The sequence below is a fragment of the Aethalodelphis obliquidens genome, unplaced genomic scaffold, assembly GCF_003676395.1.
Source record: "Aethalodelphis obliquidens isolate GAN/ISIS:26980383/991018 unplaced genomic scaffold, ASM367639v1 scaffold26, whole genome shotgun sequence".
Classification (NCBI taxonomy): Eukaryota; Metazoa; Chordata; class Mammalia; order Artiodactyla; family Delphinidae; genus Aethalodelphis; species Aethalodelphis obliquidens.
In genome coordinates, this window is record NW_020837970.1 from 5,082,584 (window position 1) to 5,099,319 (window position 16,736).

Below are 16,736 nucleotides of genomic sequence, written 5' to 3' on the forward strand. Positions count from 1 at the left end.
CTCGCCGCAACTAGAGCAAGCCCGCGTGCAGCAACGAAAACCCAACGCAGCCAAAAACAAATAAATAAATAAAAAAAAAAAAAAGGCAAGATGGCACAAGAAGGTATTCAACTGCATTCTAGGTTCTAAAAGTAGCTGTTACACTTCCTAGCTATTTGCATACAAATCCCTTAACTTCTCTGATCCTGTTTCCTCCGTATGAAAGAGAATGTTCTGGCTGCCGCAAAGTGTTGCGAGGACTAAGTGAAGCCCTGTGGGGGAATGTGTGAATAGTATCCGAAGGAAAAGTAGTCTTGTCCTTCTACTCTCTGGGTCATGCAGCTGATGACTTTTTAATTTAAAGCTGTACTTGAAATATCACTGACCCAGATGTGGCTACCATCAGGGGAATGTTCCAGCCTAACTGAAGGTTGTCATGAGTGTGTGTGCATGGGTTGTGTGTAGCTGAAGGTTGTCATGAGTGTGTGTGCATGGGTTGTGTGTAGCTGAAGGTTGTCATGAGTGTGTGTGCACTGGTTGTGTGTAGCTGAAGGTTGTCATGAGTGTGTGTGCACTGGTTGTGTATAACTGTCTCCTCAATCTGTCCAGGTTTCACAGGCTCAGCAGGATTATCAGCAGAATTACATCCAAACCCAGTCGTCAGCCCTGGACAGTTTTAATACGATGAACTCGGCTTTGGTGTCGGACTCCATCGGCCTGCAGGTATTCATCTGCTCCCGATTCGCCTGGGTCTCCTCTGTTCCAGTGCAGGAGAGCTTAGCCAAGGGTGGGCCCTGTGTCTTTGTAGAAAAGTAAGTCACAGAATGTCTTCAGCTCATTATTTGCAATCCTCTACACACAGCCACAGTAGAGGCCAGGCCAGGGAGACGGTGAAGGAAGGAAGCCGATGGAAATGCTTCCAAGCTGAGACTCTCAACCTTGGAGTTGCAGTTGTTTTTGCGCTTATTAAAATGGGGGGTTAGATACTGAGTTCAGTGCTAGAGATGTCACTTGTTCCACTAGACACCCAAGTGGTTCTAAGTGTCAGTGCCTAAAACAGCACATCAGCCCACTCCCTTAAGCCCCAGTGTTACGAGAAGTTCCACCAACCACAGGAAAGCCAGACTTAAGCAAAGGAAATCTGTGTTCATTCATGACAAGTAACTCCCAGAGGCTGTTAGGTACTTTCTCCTAATTTAGAAATTATTATTGTTACTATTGTTTGGCCGCGAGGCATGTGGGATCTTAGTTCCCCAGTCAGGGATCGAACCTGCACCCCCTGCGTTGGAAGCACGGAGTCTTAACCACTGGACCGCCAGGGAAGTCCCTAGAAATTATTTTGCTTTGAAAGAAATCACGTGCCTTCCAAAGAATATCTTGTAGTACCAGGCAGGGAAGCCAAAAGAGTCAGGATCCCACATTTGTGCAAATGTGTGTGGTCACCACACGTCAAGGGGGTTTTTCCTCTTGATTAGTTTCATTTGCTAGGAGTTAACCCCTCATATGCTGCCCATTTTTAATCTTCCGACTGACCCCCGCCCCCCACCGCGTAACATGCAAATTAACTTGAAAATGTTCAGAGTAAAGCATTATATTCACCAGAAGCAGCTTCCCTTAGCTTTAGTTTCCAAATGTGCAAATAATAATGTCTGTCCCCTTCCAACTTTATTTGACTCTTATCTCTTTACCTTCCTCTTGAAAGTTCACACAAGCTATTTCACATCCTTTCTGGTTCTCTATAAATAATTCGCTAGATAAGCAAACAAATTTTCATGTTGGGATTATCCACTTCCCTTAGGATCTAGTATTCTCTACTAACAGCTGTTCGGGCAGTAGTGCCAACAGCAAAGCTAGGCCACGGTCACGCAGTGGGCCTGGGTGGGCCCCGTGTTTGGATTTGTCTGGGAGGCCCATTTCTGGTGGGGCCTCTGAGTCCCACCCTTTTCCTGGCTCTCCCATAGTACCTGGCAGCTTTCCCCTGGCCTCAGGCCAAGCCCTACTTTGGGTCTGGTTTATTCAGGAGCCTTTATTTTCCCTTCCTCCTGCTATCAAGGGGGCTCACCCAGGCTCCCTTTCCTTCCCTCTCAGACATCTCACTACCGTCCAACCAGGAAATGCTGTATCTCACCTGAGTTCAGATCTGGTTGGTATCTGGGTTTTCTTCCCCATCATACTTCTGATTTGCCACCCCACTGTTGATTAAAAAAAAACCCCATACAACCTAAAAGTTCAGAGTTCTGTTTTATTCGGGGACCTTACTGAGGCCTATAGCCTGGAAATCAGCCTCTCGGACAGCTCTGATGAACTGCTCCAAAGGGGTGAGGGAGGAACCGGGATAGATAGGAGTTTCGCTTAAAAGAAATGTAGCCAAACATCAGAAGATGACGTTAATCACAAAAAAACCAGACATCTTCAGTTAATGTTTTTAGTGCTTTTCTATGTATAAGAAGATGTAAGAGTCTGGGCTCATTGAAATTATTTCTTTGGTCTGCATCTTAACTATCTAGGGCTAGTATCCTGCTTTTTTCCATCTTGAATCCCCCTCAGGGCACACTGTCGTGGGGGCTGCGGTGGCTGATGACTTGATGGTGGGCAACAGTCATTGTTTACTGGCACGGCAGGCAGCATTTTTGTCCACACCACTGACATGCCAGGCATTTACTTCAGAGGTCAACTGTGAGAACAGGGTCCCCCCTAACCCAGGGACCCTGACTAATTTCTAGTTACAGTCTAGTCTCTTATTCCAGGGTAGACAGAGGAGCCTTATAATGAAAAGATTAAAAACTGTTGTTTAAAAAAAAACAAAAAAAGAGGGGGGTGGAGGCTGGGGAAGAGGGAGGAGCAGAGGAAAGAAACACATCATCTCATGGCCAGGAAACTCAACTGAGTCTGAAAATAGTTGCCTTCTTATTTCTTCCATCGTCTAGTCTACCCCATTTTCATTATTACTGATGAGACCAGATCCTTGGTTTGATTTTATAGAATGTCAAAGCTGGAAGGCACTATTGAGATGATCTCCAACCCCCTTGTTTTATGGATAAACAAACGGAGGTCAACAGAAATGACTTGAACAAAGTGTGTAGCTAGTCCGGGGCTACAGCCCTGGTCTCTTGGTCCAGATATAGGTTCTGAGCACAAGACCGGTCTCTGTAAAGCCAGTGGGACTTGGAGAGAGGGTTGTTGGCCAGATGGTTTCTAAGGCTCCTTGCGTCTCCAATGCTCTGTGATTCCAACTTTCAAGAGGCTTCTGTATTTTCTTTAATATCTATTTACCACCATTGACAATCCTTTCTACTGATTTGAATAGGTTTAGGCATGAGGCTTATTCTCCAAAGTGGAGGCTAAGGGGTGGAGGAGCTTGAGAGACTGGTCATCTACAAAGAGGACACAGGTATTAGGACGTGTGTTCAACACCAGAGTTTCCAGATCTTCTAATATAAAGTTGTAGGTGACTTCAGGAGGTGGTAGAAGGTGCCCATAAACCTGTGTCCGTTGGTAGAAATTCTGGGGTTGTGGAAGCCATTTCTCTGTCAGGAGAGTTAAGCAAGTGACCTGAAGCATGAAATAGCAACGATATTAATTTAAGCATTCCTGCTCCAGTGGGCAGCCTGGAGCAATAAGCAACAGGCTTCTGACACTTGGCAGGCACTTGTGGGAGTCACAGACTCGGCTCCCTGCCCGCCCCTCCCTTCATCACCACCCTTCTCTGCCTGGGCGAGGGAGGTGAAGCATTTGCAGGCATTACAGGATCCTCAGCCCTGTTGTCACTGTCCTGGCAGCTCGTCTAGAAGTACAGAAGTAAACAACCTGTTTAAGAAAAAAGGGGAATATCTCCATTTTATAAAACACGTATTTTGTTTTCTGATTTCAGTTTGGGAATATGGAAAATATAGAAGATACGAAGAAGAAAATTAATACCATCTATAATCCTATCCCATAGTGAAAATCATTATTTGGATTTTGGTGACTCCTTCTAGTTTTTTTTCTTTTTTCTAGGCTTGAATACATTTGGACAGATGCTCATGCATTATTTTTTTCAGAATGGGATTCTTCTGTACCTACTGTTTTCAAACCCAATTTTTTTCCACGTGAAATGACGTATTACGAACATTTTTCCTTGGAAAAGTGTTTTAATCCATTTCCATCCATCCTAAGCAGTGGCAAGCGGTGTTAGCAGCAGCCATGGCATGTTACGGGGGAAAGCTGGCTGGCCCACCCAGGTACAGGGCGGCAGCCCTCCTGACCACCAGGGCGCTCTAACACCAGGGTCCCAGGCTTGCAGCTCCTGTGGGCCGATGTCTCCCTCAGCCGTTAATGACAAAGGGATGTCCCGGTGTATGACTCTGGCCATGTTTCCTCACACCGCTAGATCTGGTTTTTATTTTCATCCTGACAGAAAACCCTTGTGGATGTTACCTTGGAGAATAGCAACATTAAGGCTCAAATCAGAAATCTGCAGCAGACGTATGAAGCCTCCATGGACAAGCTGCGGGAAAAGCAGAGGCAGTTAGAGGTAGCACAGGTTGAAAACCAGCTGCTGAAAATGAAGGTAAAGTACAGGAATGTAGATTTCCTGCTAACCTTTCTCTCTTCTTCTTTTCTCTCTTCTCCCATCGCCAACTCTCCCATTTCCCTTTCTCTCTTCTCTTCTCTGTTGGGCTTCCGCACCCTTTTTGTGGCCAACCCCACAGGATTTGACTTGAAGGGACTGAGGGGGTTTCTGTGTTCACAGCTGCCAGTGCAGATTGGGGGTACCCTGTATATACCCCTATTGGGCTCTCCTGCCTTGGTCCCAGTGGCCTCAAGGGCTACTGAGACCTCATCGTGGCACTGCTCTTATGTACTGAGAGGACACTTGGGCTGCCCACAGGTCCGGGACTTCAGAAGCTTCACTGTTTAGATTCCCTCTGAGGTTCTAAGGCCTCATTGTCTGGTTTGACAATGAAGAGCTGAAGGTCCGCTAGGAAGAAAATGGGTGGGTGACCAAGGACTCTGGGCAGTGTCCCTCCTGCACCCCAGGTCGTTCTTATTCCTCAGCTCAGCTTCTAAGGCCCTGGAGATGTTAGTGCTCCTTCCAGCTTTGAAACTTCCAGGAACCGACCCACGAATGGCCCACAGAAGTCACGCAACAAATTATTTCCCGAATGAATTTGTTTTTATTTAAGCCTGTGCTTTTCAGATTGTGTTCGACACAGCCTTAGTCTATTCTAGGGGAGAGCGTGTTATGGGTAGTGTCCCATGTGATTTATTGCTCAAACCAGAGTATGTTCAGGAGTGAGAGGAGGTGCTATTAAGAATTTAGTTAGGGGAACAAACTGGGCCACGTGGTCCCCCACCTATGGACTGCCTCAGGAACAGCTGATGGGGAGTACAGGCCACCATACTGTGTAGCCTCTGTGATGGCCGCCCCACAGGCTGTGCCGTCACCACCCACTTGGCCAAACACCACCACCTGGGAAGGGGGAGGGACCAGAGAGCTACCCAGTCGATCAGCTCCTCCTTGCTTTCACTTCAAACAGGGAGGCTCTTCTACTTTTTCATATATTGTATTTCTGCGTAAGAGGTACTTGGGAAAAAAAGGCTTTTGTTGCTGAAAAATTCTGAAATGACTGGAGTCTCTTCCTCAATGTCGGATCTCTATGCAGTCATTCATTCCACAAATACGTACTGAGTATCTACTCTCTGCACCTGTGCTCTTCATCCATGTCTGTTCCAGAGGTGCTGTGGTGTCAGGGAGACCAAACCTCTAAATCCAGTCCGCAATTGCCTGTTGTAGAGACTAATGCTTTGCTTTACCCAACCCCACAACCCCCAAATTACAGGACTCAGAGTATTTCATGTGACCTGGATGCAGCGTAAACAGGACGTGAGGGACAGAGCCCATTCTAGAAGTGGAGATAGGGTGCAGGACACGCTGGGTCTCTTTCAGCTAATGATAACCTCTCTTCGGGATTTCCCGTTTTGTGGTTTCTTGGTACCAAAACTTGCCTAGAGATGAGAGGGGAGATTGAGAGGGCATCGAGAGAGACTTTTGTCCAGTCTTTGGAGTAAACGTCATGTAGCCTAGCCGGGTTGTAGTACACCTTACTTATCCAGAGGTCACTTGCCCAGCTAACTCAGCTGTCTTAAACAAGCAGTAAGCTGGAAGGAAGGGACGCAAACAAACCTTCAGAGGCATAAAATCAATGGCCTGAAGTTCACGGGGGGGGGCAGGGCCAGGGAAGAAAGGAAACACCAGCCACTCCCAACATAAGCCTGCTTGCCCACGCCTCTACTTTTTCTCATCTCCTGTGCAAGCCCCCAGGAGCCCCCAGCTAAGGTCCCCCAAACCAGATGGGAATGTTTCCAAACACAACACTTGGAAAAGCACAAAGGTATGGAAAGGATGAGTCCAGATTTCTTATATGAGCTTAAGTGTTTCCTAGAGCCTGATGGGCCAGTGCAGCTAATGGGACGGCTTCAACTCCATGCGGGCAGCTTCTCTTCAAAGGCCTTCCTGCTTTTCTGACTTAAAAAATGTCTTAAAGTAATGTATGCACCTGGGGAGAAAAGTCAACCAATATGAAAGGTAACATAGAGTGCGTGGCCTGCACCATTTTACATTCCTACCAGCCATGTAAGAGGATTCCAGTTTCTCCCCATCCTTGCCAACACTGGTTACTCTCTTTTATTGTCATTCTCGTAGGTGTGAAGCTCATTGTAATTTTGCATTTCCCTGATAACTAATGATGTTAAGCATCATTTCTTGTGCTTAGTGGTCATTTGGTTATCTTCTCTGGAGTGTCTATCAGATCCTTTGCCCATTTTAAAATTGGGTTATTTATATTTTATTATTGAGTTGTAAAAATTCTTCATATATTCCAGATACAAGTTATTAGATCAATAATTTACAGATATTTCCCCCCACTCTGGGTGTTATCTTTTCAATTTCTTGATGCTATCTTTTGAAGCACAGGAGTTTTTAATATTGAATATTGATGAAGTCTTATTTATCTCTTTTTCATCAGTTATGCTTTTGGTGTCATATCTAATTTTAATCAAAGGTCACAAAGATTTGCCTTATGGTTTTCTTCTAAGAGTTTTATAGTTTTGGCTTTCACATTTAAGCCTTTAATCCATTTGGAGTTAATTTTTGTATATGGTGTATTAGGGATCCAACCTCATTTTTTTTTTGTTTTTTTTGTTTTTTTTTTTGTTTGTTTTTTTTTTTTTGCGTTATGTGGGCCTCTCACTGTCGTGGCCTCTCTCGTTGCGGAGCACAGGCTCCGGACATGCTGGCTCAGCGGCCATGGCTTATGGGCCCAGCCGCTCCGCGGCATGTGGGATCTTCCTGGACCAGGGCACGAACCCGTGTCCCCTGCATCGGCAGGCGGACTCCCAACCACTGCGCCACCAGGGAAGCCCTAACCTCATTTTTTTGTATGTGACAGATCCGATCATCCCAGCACCATTTGTTGAAAGGTCTGTTCTTGTCCTAGTGAATGATCTTGGTAGATAATTGTTTAAATTTTAATATTTATAACAGATAAATTATTTACTTGGTTTCAAAGTTAAATCTACAAAACAAAGAAATAGAACATCAATATCTGTAATCTCCTCTTTTCTCTTTAACTCCCTCCTTCCTCCTATAGCAAACCTTTTTACTTTTTAATTTTGTAGGGCTCTGACCCAACTCTAATAACGTAGTGGTCTTATTTTCAGCCTACAGTAGAATACTGAAGAATTTAAAAAGCATATCTTTCTGAGGCCAATCAGAGTGTGGATGTATTAACTAGAGAAAAAGGTTTGTTAAAACTGATAGAATAAAAGATGATAGGGCTTCCCTGGCGGCGCAGCGGTTGAGATTCCGCCTGCCGATGCAGGGGACACGGGTTCGTGCCCCGGTCCGGGAAGATCCCACGTGCCGCGGAGTGGCTGGACCCATGAGCCATGGCCGCTGAGCCTGCGCGTCCGGAGCCTGTGCTCCGCAGCGGGAGAGGCCACAGCAGTGAGAGGCCTGCGTACCGCAAAAAAAAAAAAATAAATAAATAAAATTTCGGGAGCAAAAGAACATTAGATAGGAAGAGTCATTGAAGAAAGAGGTAAATAAGACAGTGGAGCATGATACATTTTAGAGAATTCAGTTTAAAAATGGCTAAATTTGGGGGGCAAGGTTGACACTTAGAGAGGTACGTTTCTGCCCTTTGAAAAATTCACTCCTGTGGAGCACCTCTTCCAGATAATATCAAGTAAATTAGTGTAAGGGGCCACTTTAATTTTCTCTGCACCTGCTCACCCCTTTTCCTTCTTCCTTCTACCTCTTTCCCCGTTAGTTCCTGCTGCCTCTGTCTCCTGCAGAGCCCTGGGGCATGGGTCCACGCCCCTGTGAGTCCACACTTGATACCTACAGAGTGAAAGGTGTGGATTCCCCCTGAGCCCACCAGAGTTGTAGCTCTGAACTGAGTCTCTCTGCAGGTGGAATCCTCCCAAGAAGCCAACGCAGAGGTGATGAGAGAGATGACCAGGAAGCTGTACAGCCAGTACGAAGAAAGGCTGCACGAAGAGCAGCAGAGGCACAGTGCTGAGAGAGAGGCGCTCCTGGTGTGTTATGTGCTACCTGCTGATGGGATAGCAGAGAGTTTGGGGTGCATTATTGTTGGTGAGCTTTACATGGTAGGGTTTGTGCTTAGAGGTGAGTTAGTGGACTCTAACGTGGGTGACGGGTCAAGGAATTTATTATTTGCCGATTCACTGCTCTCCCTTCTCCCTCCCTCCCTCTACTCACCACCTTCCCTGCTTGGAATAGTCCTCAATCACCACTTTCTCTAGCTGGTCTGACCGTTTGCCAGCATCCGAGCAGATACTGGGCTTACCTGCAGCCACGCCCTTTCTCACTCCATTTGCTCTTCCTTGCCCGTCCTCGATCCTACCTACGCTCCCTGAAAGCCCCGAAGATGCCAGCATCTCCACGAATGAAGTCGTTCCCAGTCACACACCTGCAAGTGTCCTCTGTCCTTGGGAAACCCACACTTTCTCTGCTCTTTGCCATGGAATTCTCTTGTCCCTCTTATTGGAGCTGAGCTGTATATCTCGCATCTTGGCTTCTCTAAAAGAGCATAAATTCCTTGAAGGCAGGGACTCCATTCTGCCTCATCTTGTGTCCTCACAGGCTTAATACATGTGCTGACTGATTGACTGAGTTGGTGGTTTGCAATATGCGAGAAAGATCTGGGCATCCTGCATTCAATTCCAGATCCAGCCCTAATTCCGTTTAGGTTGTGTGACACTCTGAGCACCTAGTCAGGGGATAAATAACATTTGTAGGCTCTTTTTAGACATAAAGAGTCAAGGGGAAAAAAAGGAGAAAAAATAAGTAGGCCCATTAAAAATCCATGCAATGTGTCTTTATTCACGGGTGAGAACCAGAATCATGGGATTTGAGTTCATGATCTGTGAGACACTTCTAGGCCCCCAGGTCATGCTTTTACAGAGACATGATGATTTAGCCAGGCCTGAGCTGTTCGGACCCTGATTGGAGGCTCCTCCACGCTCTGCTGAGGAGAGTGCATTTCTTTTGCAGGAAGAAACCAATAGTTTTCTGAAAGCCATTGAAGAAGCCAATAAAAAGATGCAAGTGGCAGAGATCAGCCTAGAGGAGAAAGACCAGAGGATCGGGGAGCTGGACAGGCTGATTGAGCGCATGGAGAAGGTAACACAGCTTGGGGCCCGGGGCCCCCTCACCCAGCCTCCCTTGCGGTGCAGCAGTTCCCCTGCAGGCCTGCCCCAAAGTATGAGAAGCCCTCACCACTTGATCGTCTCGTCTCTGCAATTTGTGAGTTGAAAAAACCAAAGAGAAAACTGTAGAAGAAAGTATAAGGAAGTCCCACAAGGTTCTAATTTTTCCCATGGTGAAAATTTTGATGCTTCAAAAAACATTACGTACAAAATTATTCACAGAAACTAATATTTTAGCAGCCTTGCTTTGCTGGGGCCCCAAGCATGAACTTAGATTACTTGTTGAGCCGGCAAGCCCTATTTCGACGTTACAGCGACACCCCAAGCCCTGCCTGGGTCTGACGGGTTGGCTTTTCTCTGACACTCTGTGTCGGAGTGGGGGACACTGCCTTTCTCTGTGGGTTTGTGGGGGAGGCCTGCAGAAGGCAGGAGCTCTGCCCGGATAATGAGCCAGTCTAGAGGAAGGGAAGAGGGAGCCTGGAAATTAGGCAGGAAGTGGAGAAACGGGAAGGAGGGGTGGGAGAGAGGAAAGAGAAAAAAGAGAAAGGGCGGGTGACCTTTAGCAGGTGACGGCTCGCTGCTGGGGGAGGGGGGTAGTTGAAGGCTAGGGCTGTGGCTGCTTCCTGGAAAGTGGCTCTCTCGTGGCATGGGTTTGCAGAACAGCCCTGACTGGCCAAGACCTCACCCATCAACATCCCGTAACTCACGCTGGATGCTGAGAATCCCAGGCTGACGATGGCGGGAGGGGGAGTGACAGTGTGAGCAGGGTCAACAGCTGGGCTCCCGGGTGATTCTGAGAAGAGGGCCGCGCCGTGGTGTCTGCGGCACGATTCCCTCCACCGTCCCCTGTCAAGGGAGGCGTAACCAGCTTGGGAACAGCCTTAAATGCAATACTGTGGAGCTTCGGGGCTGGTGGGGGGCTCCTGTTTTGGGTAACATCTTTTTTGGGGAGGGACTTGGGCAAATAGAGAGTCAACTACAATTTCGCCTCCACCCTCTGGGAAAGCAGAATCCCATGTAGTATTGAAGAACGGGTAAGTGGCATAGTTAGGGCTAACGTCAGCATTGGCTGGAGGTGGCGGTCATAATGATTGGGCAACGAGGGCATTTTCTAGAACGTGGGGGAGCTATCTCCCACATCCCCACTCTCCTACAACAGCAGGCGGTGCTGGTTAAAGCACACACTCCCCCTGGGTGACAGATTGTCCTGCAGCAAGCAGAAGCCAGGTGAGCGGGCAGCACGGGGAGATGTACAGACAGACTGTCCGTGTACTGGTTAAGAACATGGGTTTTAGGATCAGACAGACCTAGGGTTTGAGTCTTGCCTCTCTTTCTCATTGTGGGCAGTTACTTGACTTTTCCAAATTCAGTTTCCTCTTCTGGAAAATGCTGACAATAGTCATTCTTATTCTTAGGCCTTCTGTGGGGAGTACACGAGAAAAATCCGTGCCAAGTGCTCAGCGCGGTGCCTGGCATGTATAAAGTCGGGGCTCACCAATGTGTGGCTCTGATTTTTATGTTACTTGCATAAATGTCTGCCCCTGGTGTCAGCTTCTTTTTCAGCTGGACCTGTTCTACAGCTGAGTGTCTTTATACCCTTGCGATTCTGAAAGTTCCTAGCTTTTTCCCACTGATGTGCACGTGCAGCCCGGGTGAGGGCCATATGGCTGGGGGCCAGGCTGGTGTTGGTAAGGCCGGCCGTCCCTGCCAGCGTTTGTGTGACACAAAATGTTCCCCACATCCTCTTGGCTTTTTCTTTAGTGATTGAAAATCTATTGTCCTTCCTCTTAATCTTTCCCATTTAAGCTAGCAAAATGCTTGCTTTATTTAGCGAAGATTAGATTACCCATTTACTGTTTTTCCCCCTTCAGGGATAAATCTGGGACAGCAGGAACTGGGCCAAATCTCTGTCACACAGGATGTGAACAGCATGCCCACAGAGTTTGTATTCCTGTTCTCACCTATTTTTGGATTTTTCTTGAGGACAAACCATGTCCTTTTGAATGGCTTCTGTGCTGTATCCCTTAGTTTACCGTTCTCAGCATTGCGTCCCAAACACCTTTTTTTCCTGATCGGTAGACGTCTTGTAAGGAGTGTGTTCTATCAGAGACCCTTCTGTAGAATAGATAATATTCTATGCCTTGATCTCAGTGGTGGTTTCACCAGGTAATGTGTATACAAATGTATTGATTGTGCAATACTCAAGATTTGTTGTGCCTCAATTTAGAAAAAAATCGAATTTTAAAGTATGCTGTAAGTCAGGCCTTGCCCTACTTTAAGACAGCTTTCCGGGGAGTCTGAGGGAAAGCTCGCTTGTTAAAGTGTCATCATTATTTCAGGGCTAATGTAAACTTCCAGCCAGTGGCAGAACCCGTGGGGACAGTAAGAATGTGCATTCGCTGTAGAGATTTGAAAGCAGTAATAAAACCCCACTGAAAATTTGGTCTTCCTTCATTATTCTAAGGACATCGATGATAACACACCCTTCCTCCCATGGTGTACTGCTCCCCAGCTCTGGTCTACCCTTGGTCTGCCACTGCTTACAGCTTCAGAAGTTGAGGGGGCTACAGTTTCAAGGATCTGCTTTGAGTATTTGGTGGAAAAGACGTTTGGAATGTGTATAAGTAGCCAGAGCTTGTTGGGGAGAACGTCTGAGGTTAAAGATGAGGCACGGCCATACTTAGAGAAGGACCTAAAGTAGAATAGTCTCCTCCCAATTAATGAGCAGAATTTGATAAACTTCATTGTAAGGAAATTTATTATACTCCCATCTGTAACATTTCTAGGGCAATTTTGGTTGTGGTGGGCACTACATTTTTATTAATATTTTCCACTTTGTTCAAAGAAATGTGTCCAGATTTTATATTACTTTTTTAAAAAAAAATTTGTGTGTTTGGCTGCATTGGGTCTTAGTTGCGGCACGCGGGATATTCATTGCAGCGTGCGGGATCTTTTGTTGCAGGGCGCCGGCTTCTCTCTAGTTGTGGCACATGGGCAGTAGAGCACGCGGGCTTAGTTGCCCCGCAGCATGTGGGATTTTAGTTCTCCGACCAGGGATCGAACCTGCATCCCATGCATTGGAAGGCGGATTCTTAACCTCTGGACCACCAGGGAAGTCCCTTATATTACTTATTTTAGGTAAACTTCTAAATTTATATATATATATACACACACACACACACACAGCAAAGTGTACAAATCTTAAGTGCACAGCTTGATACATGAATTGGTTTCCTATTGAAACTGTAACAGTTTACCACAGTTAGAGGCCTAAAGCATCATGGATTTATCGTTTTTAGTTCTGGAGGTCAGAAGTCCTAAAATCAAGGTGTTGGCAGGGCTGGCTTCCTTTTGGGAGCTCTAGAGGAGAATCCATTTCCTAGCCTTTGTTCCCTTCTAGAGACTGACTATATTCCTTGGCTCATGGCCCCATCCCCCAGCTTCAAAGCCAGCATTGTAGCATCTCCTAGTCTTTGTCTGTTTCTGACTCTAACCCTACTTCTTCCTTCTAATACGAGCCCAACTAGATAATCCAGGATAACCTCCCCATTTTCAAGACCATTAACTTAATCACGGCTGCAAAGTTCCTTTATCCATGTAAGGCAACATATTCACAAATTTCAGGGATTAGGATGTGGACACCGTTGGGGGACTGTTACTCTGATTTTCACAATGTAGTTTTACAAGTGAACACACCCGTGTACACACCATCCCAGTTAACTTATAGGATATTACAGGATTCCAGACCCTCTTGATGATTCAGAAAATAATCCCAAGAAATTTGTAGTATCACAGGCCACTGATTTAGAGTATTGATTAACATTATTTAGAACCATAAATTTTCACAAGACATCTGAGCCTGGGCTGACGAAATGCTTTAAAAAATAAATAAATCAATCTTGGGGCTTCCCTGGTGGCGCAGTGGTTGAGAGTCCGCCTGCCGATGCAGGGGACAGGTTCGTGCCCCGGTCCAGGAAGATCCCACATGCCGCGGAGCGGCTGGGCCCGTGAGCCATGGCCGCTGAGCCTGCGCGTCCGGAGCCTGTGCTCTGCAACGGGAGAGGCCACAACAGTGAGAGGCCCGCGTACCGCAAAAAAAAAAAAAAAAAAATCTCGAATGGCTTTATCCAGGATATTCATCTGTAAATACACACCAGTAAATTTGACGTTTTGAGCTTTGTTTGGACCCTGGCAAGTGGGTGTATAAAACCCATGGGTGTCACATAGACTTGAATTCACTAGTGCTGGAGTTGCTTGCTGTACATTCTCCAGCCAACTTGGGATCCATAGATTAAATATTAGTGTCTGTCTGTTTTAGGAACGCCATCAACTTCAACTCCAGCTCCTGGAGCGTGAAACAGAATTGTCAACGGAAATTACCAATTCTGACAAAGAAAGGTAAGATGTAATGCCCTTTATCTTTTTATTTTTTTTAATTTTTATTTTTTGCGGTATGCGGGCCTCTCACTGCTGCGGCCCCTCCCGCTGCGGAGCACAGGCTTCAGACGCGCAGGCCCAGCGGCCACGGCCCACGGGCCCAGCCGCTCTGCGGCACGCGGGATCCTCCTGGACCGGGGCACGAACCCGTGTCCCCCGCGTCGGCAGGCGGACCCCCAACCACTGCGCCACCAGGGAAGCCCTGCCCTTTACCTTGTAATGGATTTAGATGGCGGACATGCTGTGTTTTTGTGGGCTCACTTGGTCCTTGCATTGTCATTCGTTTGGTCATCACCCATTGCAGACTGATACATGCAAAACATTGGACTGGGAGCTTCCAACGTGGAGCTTCCAGCCACATCTTACAACCCAGGGCTGGTTGTTAGTGCAGTGGAACACGTCAAAGCCTGTCACAAGTACCAGAGTTCAGTCTATAAATGTTCTCCATAACCTTGAGCTCCACAGGATGCACCTGGTTGTTGAGAAAACTCAAGAGTGACTAATACCATTGCCATGGAAACTTAATTTTACAATGTCTTTGTGTCCAAACATTCCTCAATGAAACCTTGCCTTGTCCTCTGGCTATGAGTGTATAAAGCCCTGCATGGGAAATGCAGGAGCAGTCCACGGCCTCTTCTGGAAACCAGAAGGCAGCGAGGCCACGCACGGCCCTCTAGTGAAGGAAAACAAGGTTGGGATGCTTTGAGCATTTGAGCAAGTTACTTAACAACCCTGAGATTCTTTGCTTCTCTGTAAAATGGGAATTCTGTTTTCAAGTGGGGAGAGTTGTAATGATGTGAAGAGTGCCCATCTCATTGGGGTATTACTGTGAGGGAACTGCTGGGTGTACTGCCTGCCACATAGTATGTGCTGAAAAGATACCTGTCCTCCTTCCTCTTGTGCAACTTCAGAGTTTGCAGAGTTATAGGGATCTTCCCTAGTCTTTAACATAGTGCTGAGGAGGGACCTGGCAGAGATGGGAAGTGGTAAGCAGACCACCAGACTCTTCGTCCGTGCTCCAGTCCAGGGGCCCCAAAGGACTGTAGAGTCCATCTGCTGGTTCCTTTGGTTTATTTGAACCAAGTAAAGTCTGAGGATAATTTGTGCTTTTTTTTTTTAAAGTATGAAATGTTTTATGAGGTGGTCTGCTCTGTTTTGATGGAGAGAGGGTCTTGCAGCATCTTTCCCATTTTCTCAAAATAAATGATGTATGGAACAACTGTAATTCCTGACTTTCCAGGACTCTGCCACTTGATTTCAGATATTTTGTTGTGTTGCTAGATTCTTCTCCTTCTCTGTTTTCCTAATTGTGGTAATTACTGGATGTGCCAATGCTGTATTAACCCAAAAAGAAAAAGCCTCTCATATCTGTAAGTGGTGCAAAAAAATTCTCTCTCAGCCCCTGGAAAGTGTAGTAACTGTCCTTATACAGGATAAAACTTGCAAGTGGGAACTTGAAAAATGGTCCTATCTTCCTTCTACAGTGGGGTGGTCGATTGGTAGTTAATAAACTAGGATACACACAAAGTAGGAAGAGTGCATCTTGTTCTGGGCAATATTCCCTTCAAGCGGTGACTCTGGGTGCTGCCCTTGTTGCTTTGCTTGAGGATTCACTTGCTCTTTCTTCTGTTTGTATTAGGTATCAGCGGCTGGAGGAGGCATCGGCCAGCCTCCGGGAGCGGATCCGACACCTAGATGACATGGTGCATTGCCAGCAGAAGAAAGTCAAGCAGATGGTTGAGGAGGTAAGCCCCTGTGAAAGGGCTTGGGCCCGGGATTGCTTCCTGTGGTGGGAACACTTCAGCCCTAGAGCCAGATACGACTCTCAGCTCCATCTTCTGTGGCTCACAGTGAACTAGCTCAGGCTACTGCCATCTTGGCCCAGAGGAGAAGGTCCTCATATGTCCCCTGTGGACTGGTGATGATCCCTCTAAAAGAGGGCCGTCCCCAGATGAAAGGGTTACAGTTAAGAAAGCTGGAAGGTGCGGTTCATAAGCTCACTCACCTACACAGGACAGCAGTACCCTTTATGGGTGCCTGCAGCTCAGGGACCAAAGGGTGTGACAAGAACAGTTCACTTCAGCTCAGGCCTCTGCACCCCGGGACCTGCCTGCCTGTCCCCTGCTTCTGCTCTTGTCCTTTCTCCACGTCTGGTGTGTCTCTGTCATTCCCTTTCCCTGTCTGTCCCTTCTTCTTCGTTTTTTCTCTTTTCTACTATCCTTTTTCTCCTTAGCTGTCTGTGTAACGTGAAAGCGAGTTTTAGGCTTACTGTATGCTGGACATAGTTTACTGTCCTGTTTTTCTAAATGAAAAAACAGGTAAGTTGAACTTTTATGTTTCTCTAAGAGGAAAAGAGTTTCTTTTAACTTGTGTCACTGTACCTGTCTCTCTCCTGGTGATGCTGCATAGGAGAAAGTCCATGCTGTGTACAGCTCATCACATATTAGTGTATTTTTCTTGCTCGATTAAAAAATCAGATGGAAATAAGAACAGTTGGTACTAACAAGGTGATAAGTATTCCCTAGGGACTAATTCTCTAACTTGCAAAGAAAAGGTTTCAATTTAATTAAACATTTGGTTGGCAGTGGAAAAACTGGAAAAAAAAT

At 46.5% G+C, this 16,736-nt stretch overlaps 1 protein-coding gene and 1 long non-coding RNA gene across 8 annotated transcripts in view; one reads left to right on the forward strand and one right to left on the reverse strand.

The window, feature by feature from the left end:
- Nucleotides 1-16,736, forward strand: part of MYZAP (myocardial zonula adherens protein) — a 117,293-nt gene that overhangs the window by 48,499 nt on the left and 52,058 nt on the right. For all 6 annotated transcript variants that reach the window (XM_027123136.1, XM_027123134.1, XM_027123135.1 and 3 more), the window contains 6 exons: nucleotides 589-702; nucleotides 4,376-4,528; nucleotides 8,434-8,559; nucleotides 9,539-9,667; nucleotides 14,012-14,091; nucleotides 15,770-15,875. In XM_027123136.1, the coding sequence (XP_026978937.1) occupies nucleotides 589-702; nucleotides 4,376-4,528; nucleotides 8,434-8,559; nucleotides 9,539-9,667; nucleotides 14,012-14,091; nucleotides 15,770-15,875 (708 nt within the window). The remainder of the gene's footprint in view (nucleotides 1-588; nucleotides 703-4,375; nucleotides 4,529-8,433; nucleotides 8,560-9,538; nucleotides 9,668-14,011; nucleotides 14,092-15,769; nucleotides 15,876-16,736) is intronic.
- On the reverse strand, nucleotides 691-16,735 carry LOC113629052 (uncharacterized). Of its 2 annotated transcripts, none has more exons than XR_003436361.1 (3): nucleotides 16,512-16,735; nucleotides 4,396-4,465; nucleotides 691-3,531 (listed from the first exon to the last, which is right to left on the reverse strand). It is a non-coding gene; the product is annotated as an uncharacterized LOC113629052 (long non-coding RNA). The 2 variants fall into 2 exon arrangements; XR_003436362.1 differs by lacking the exon at nucleotides 691-3,531 and adding an exon at nucleotides 3,541-3,786.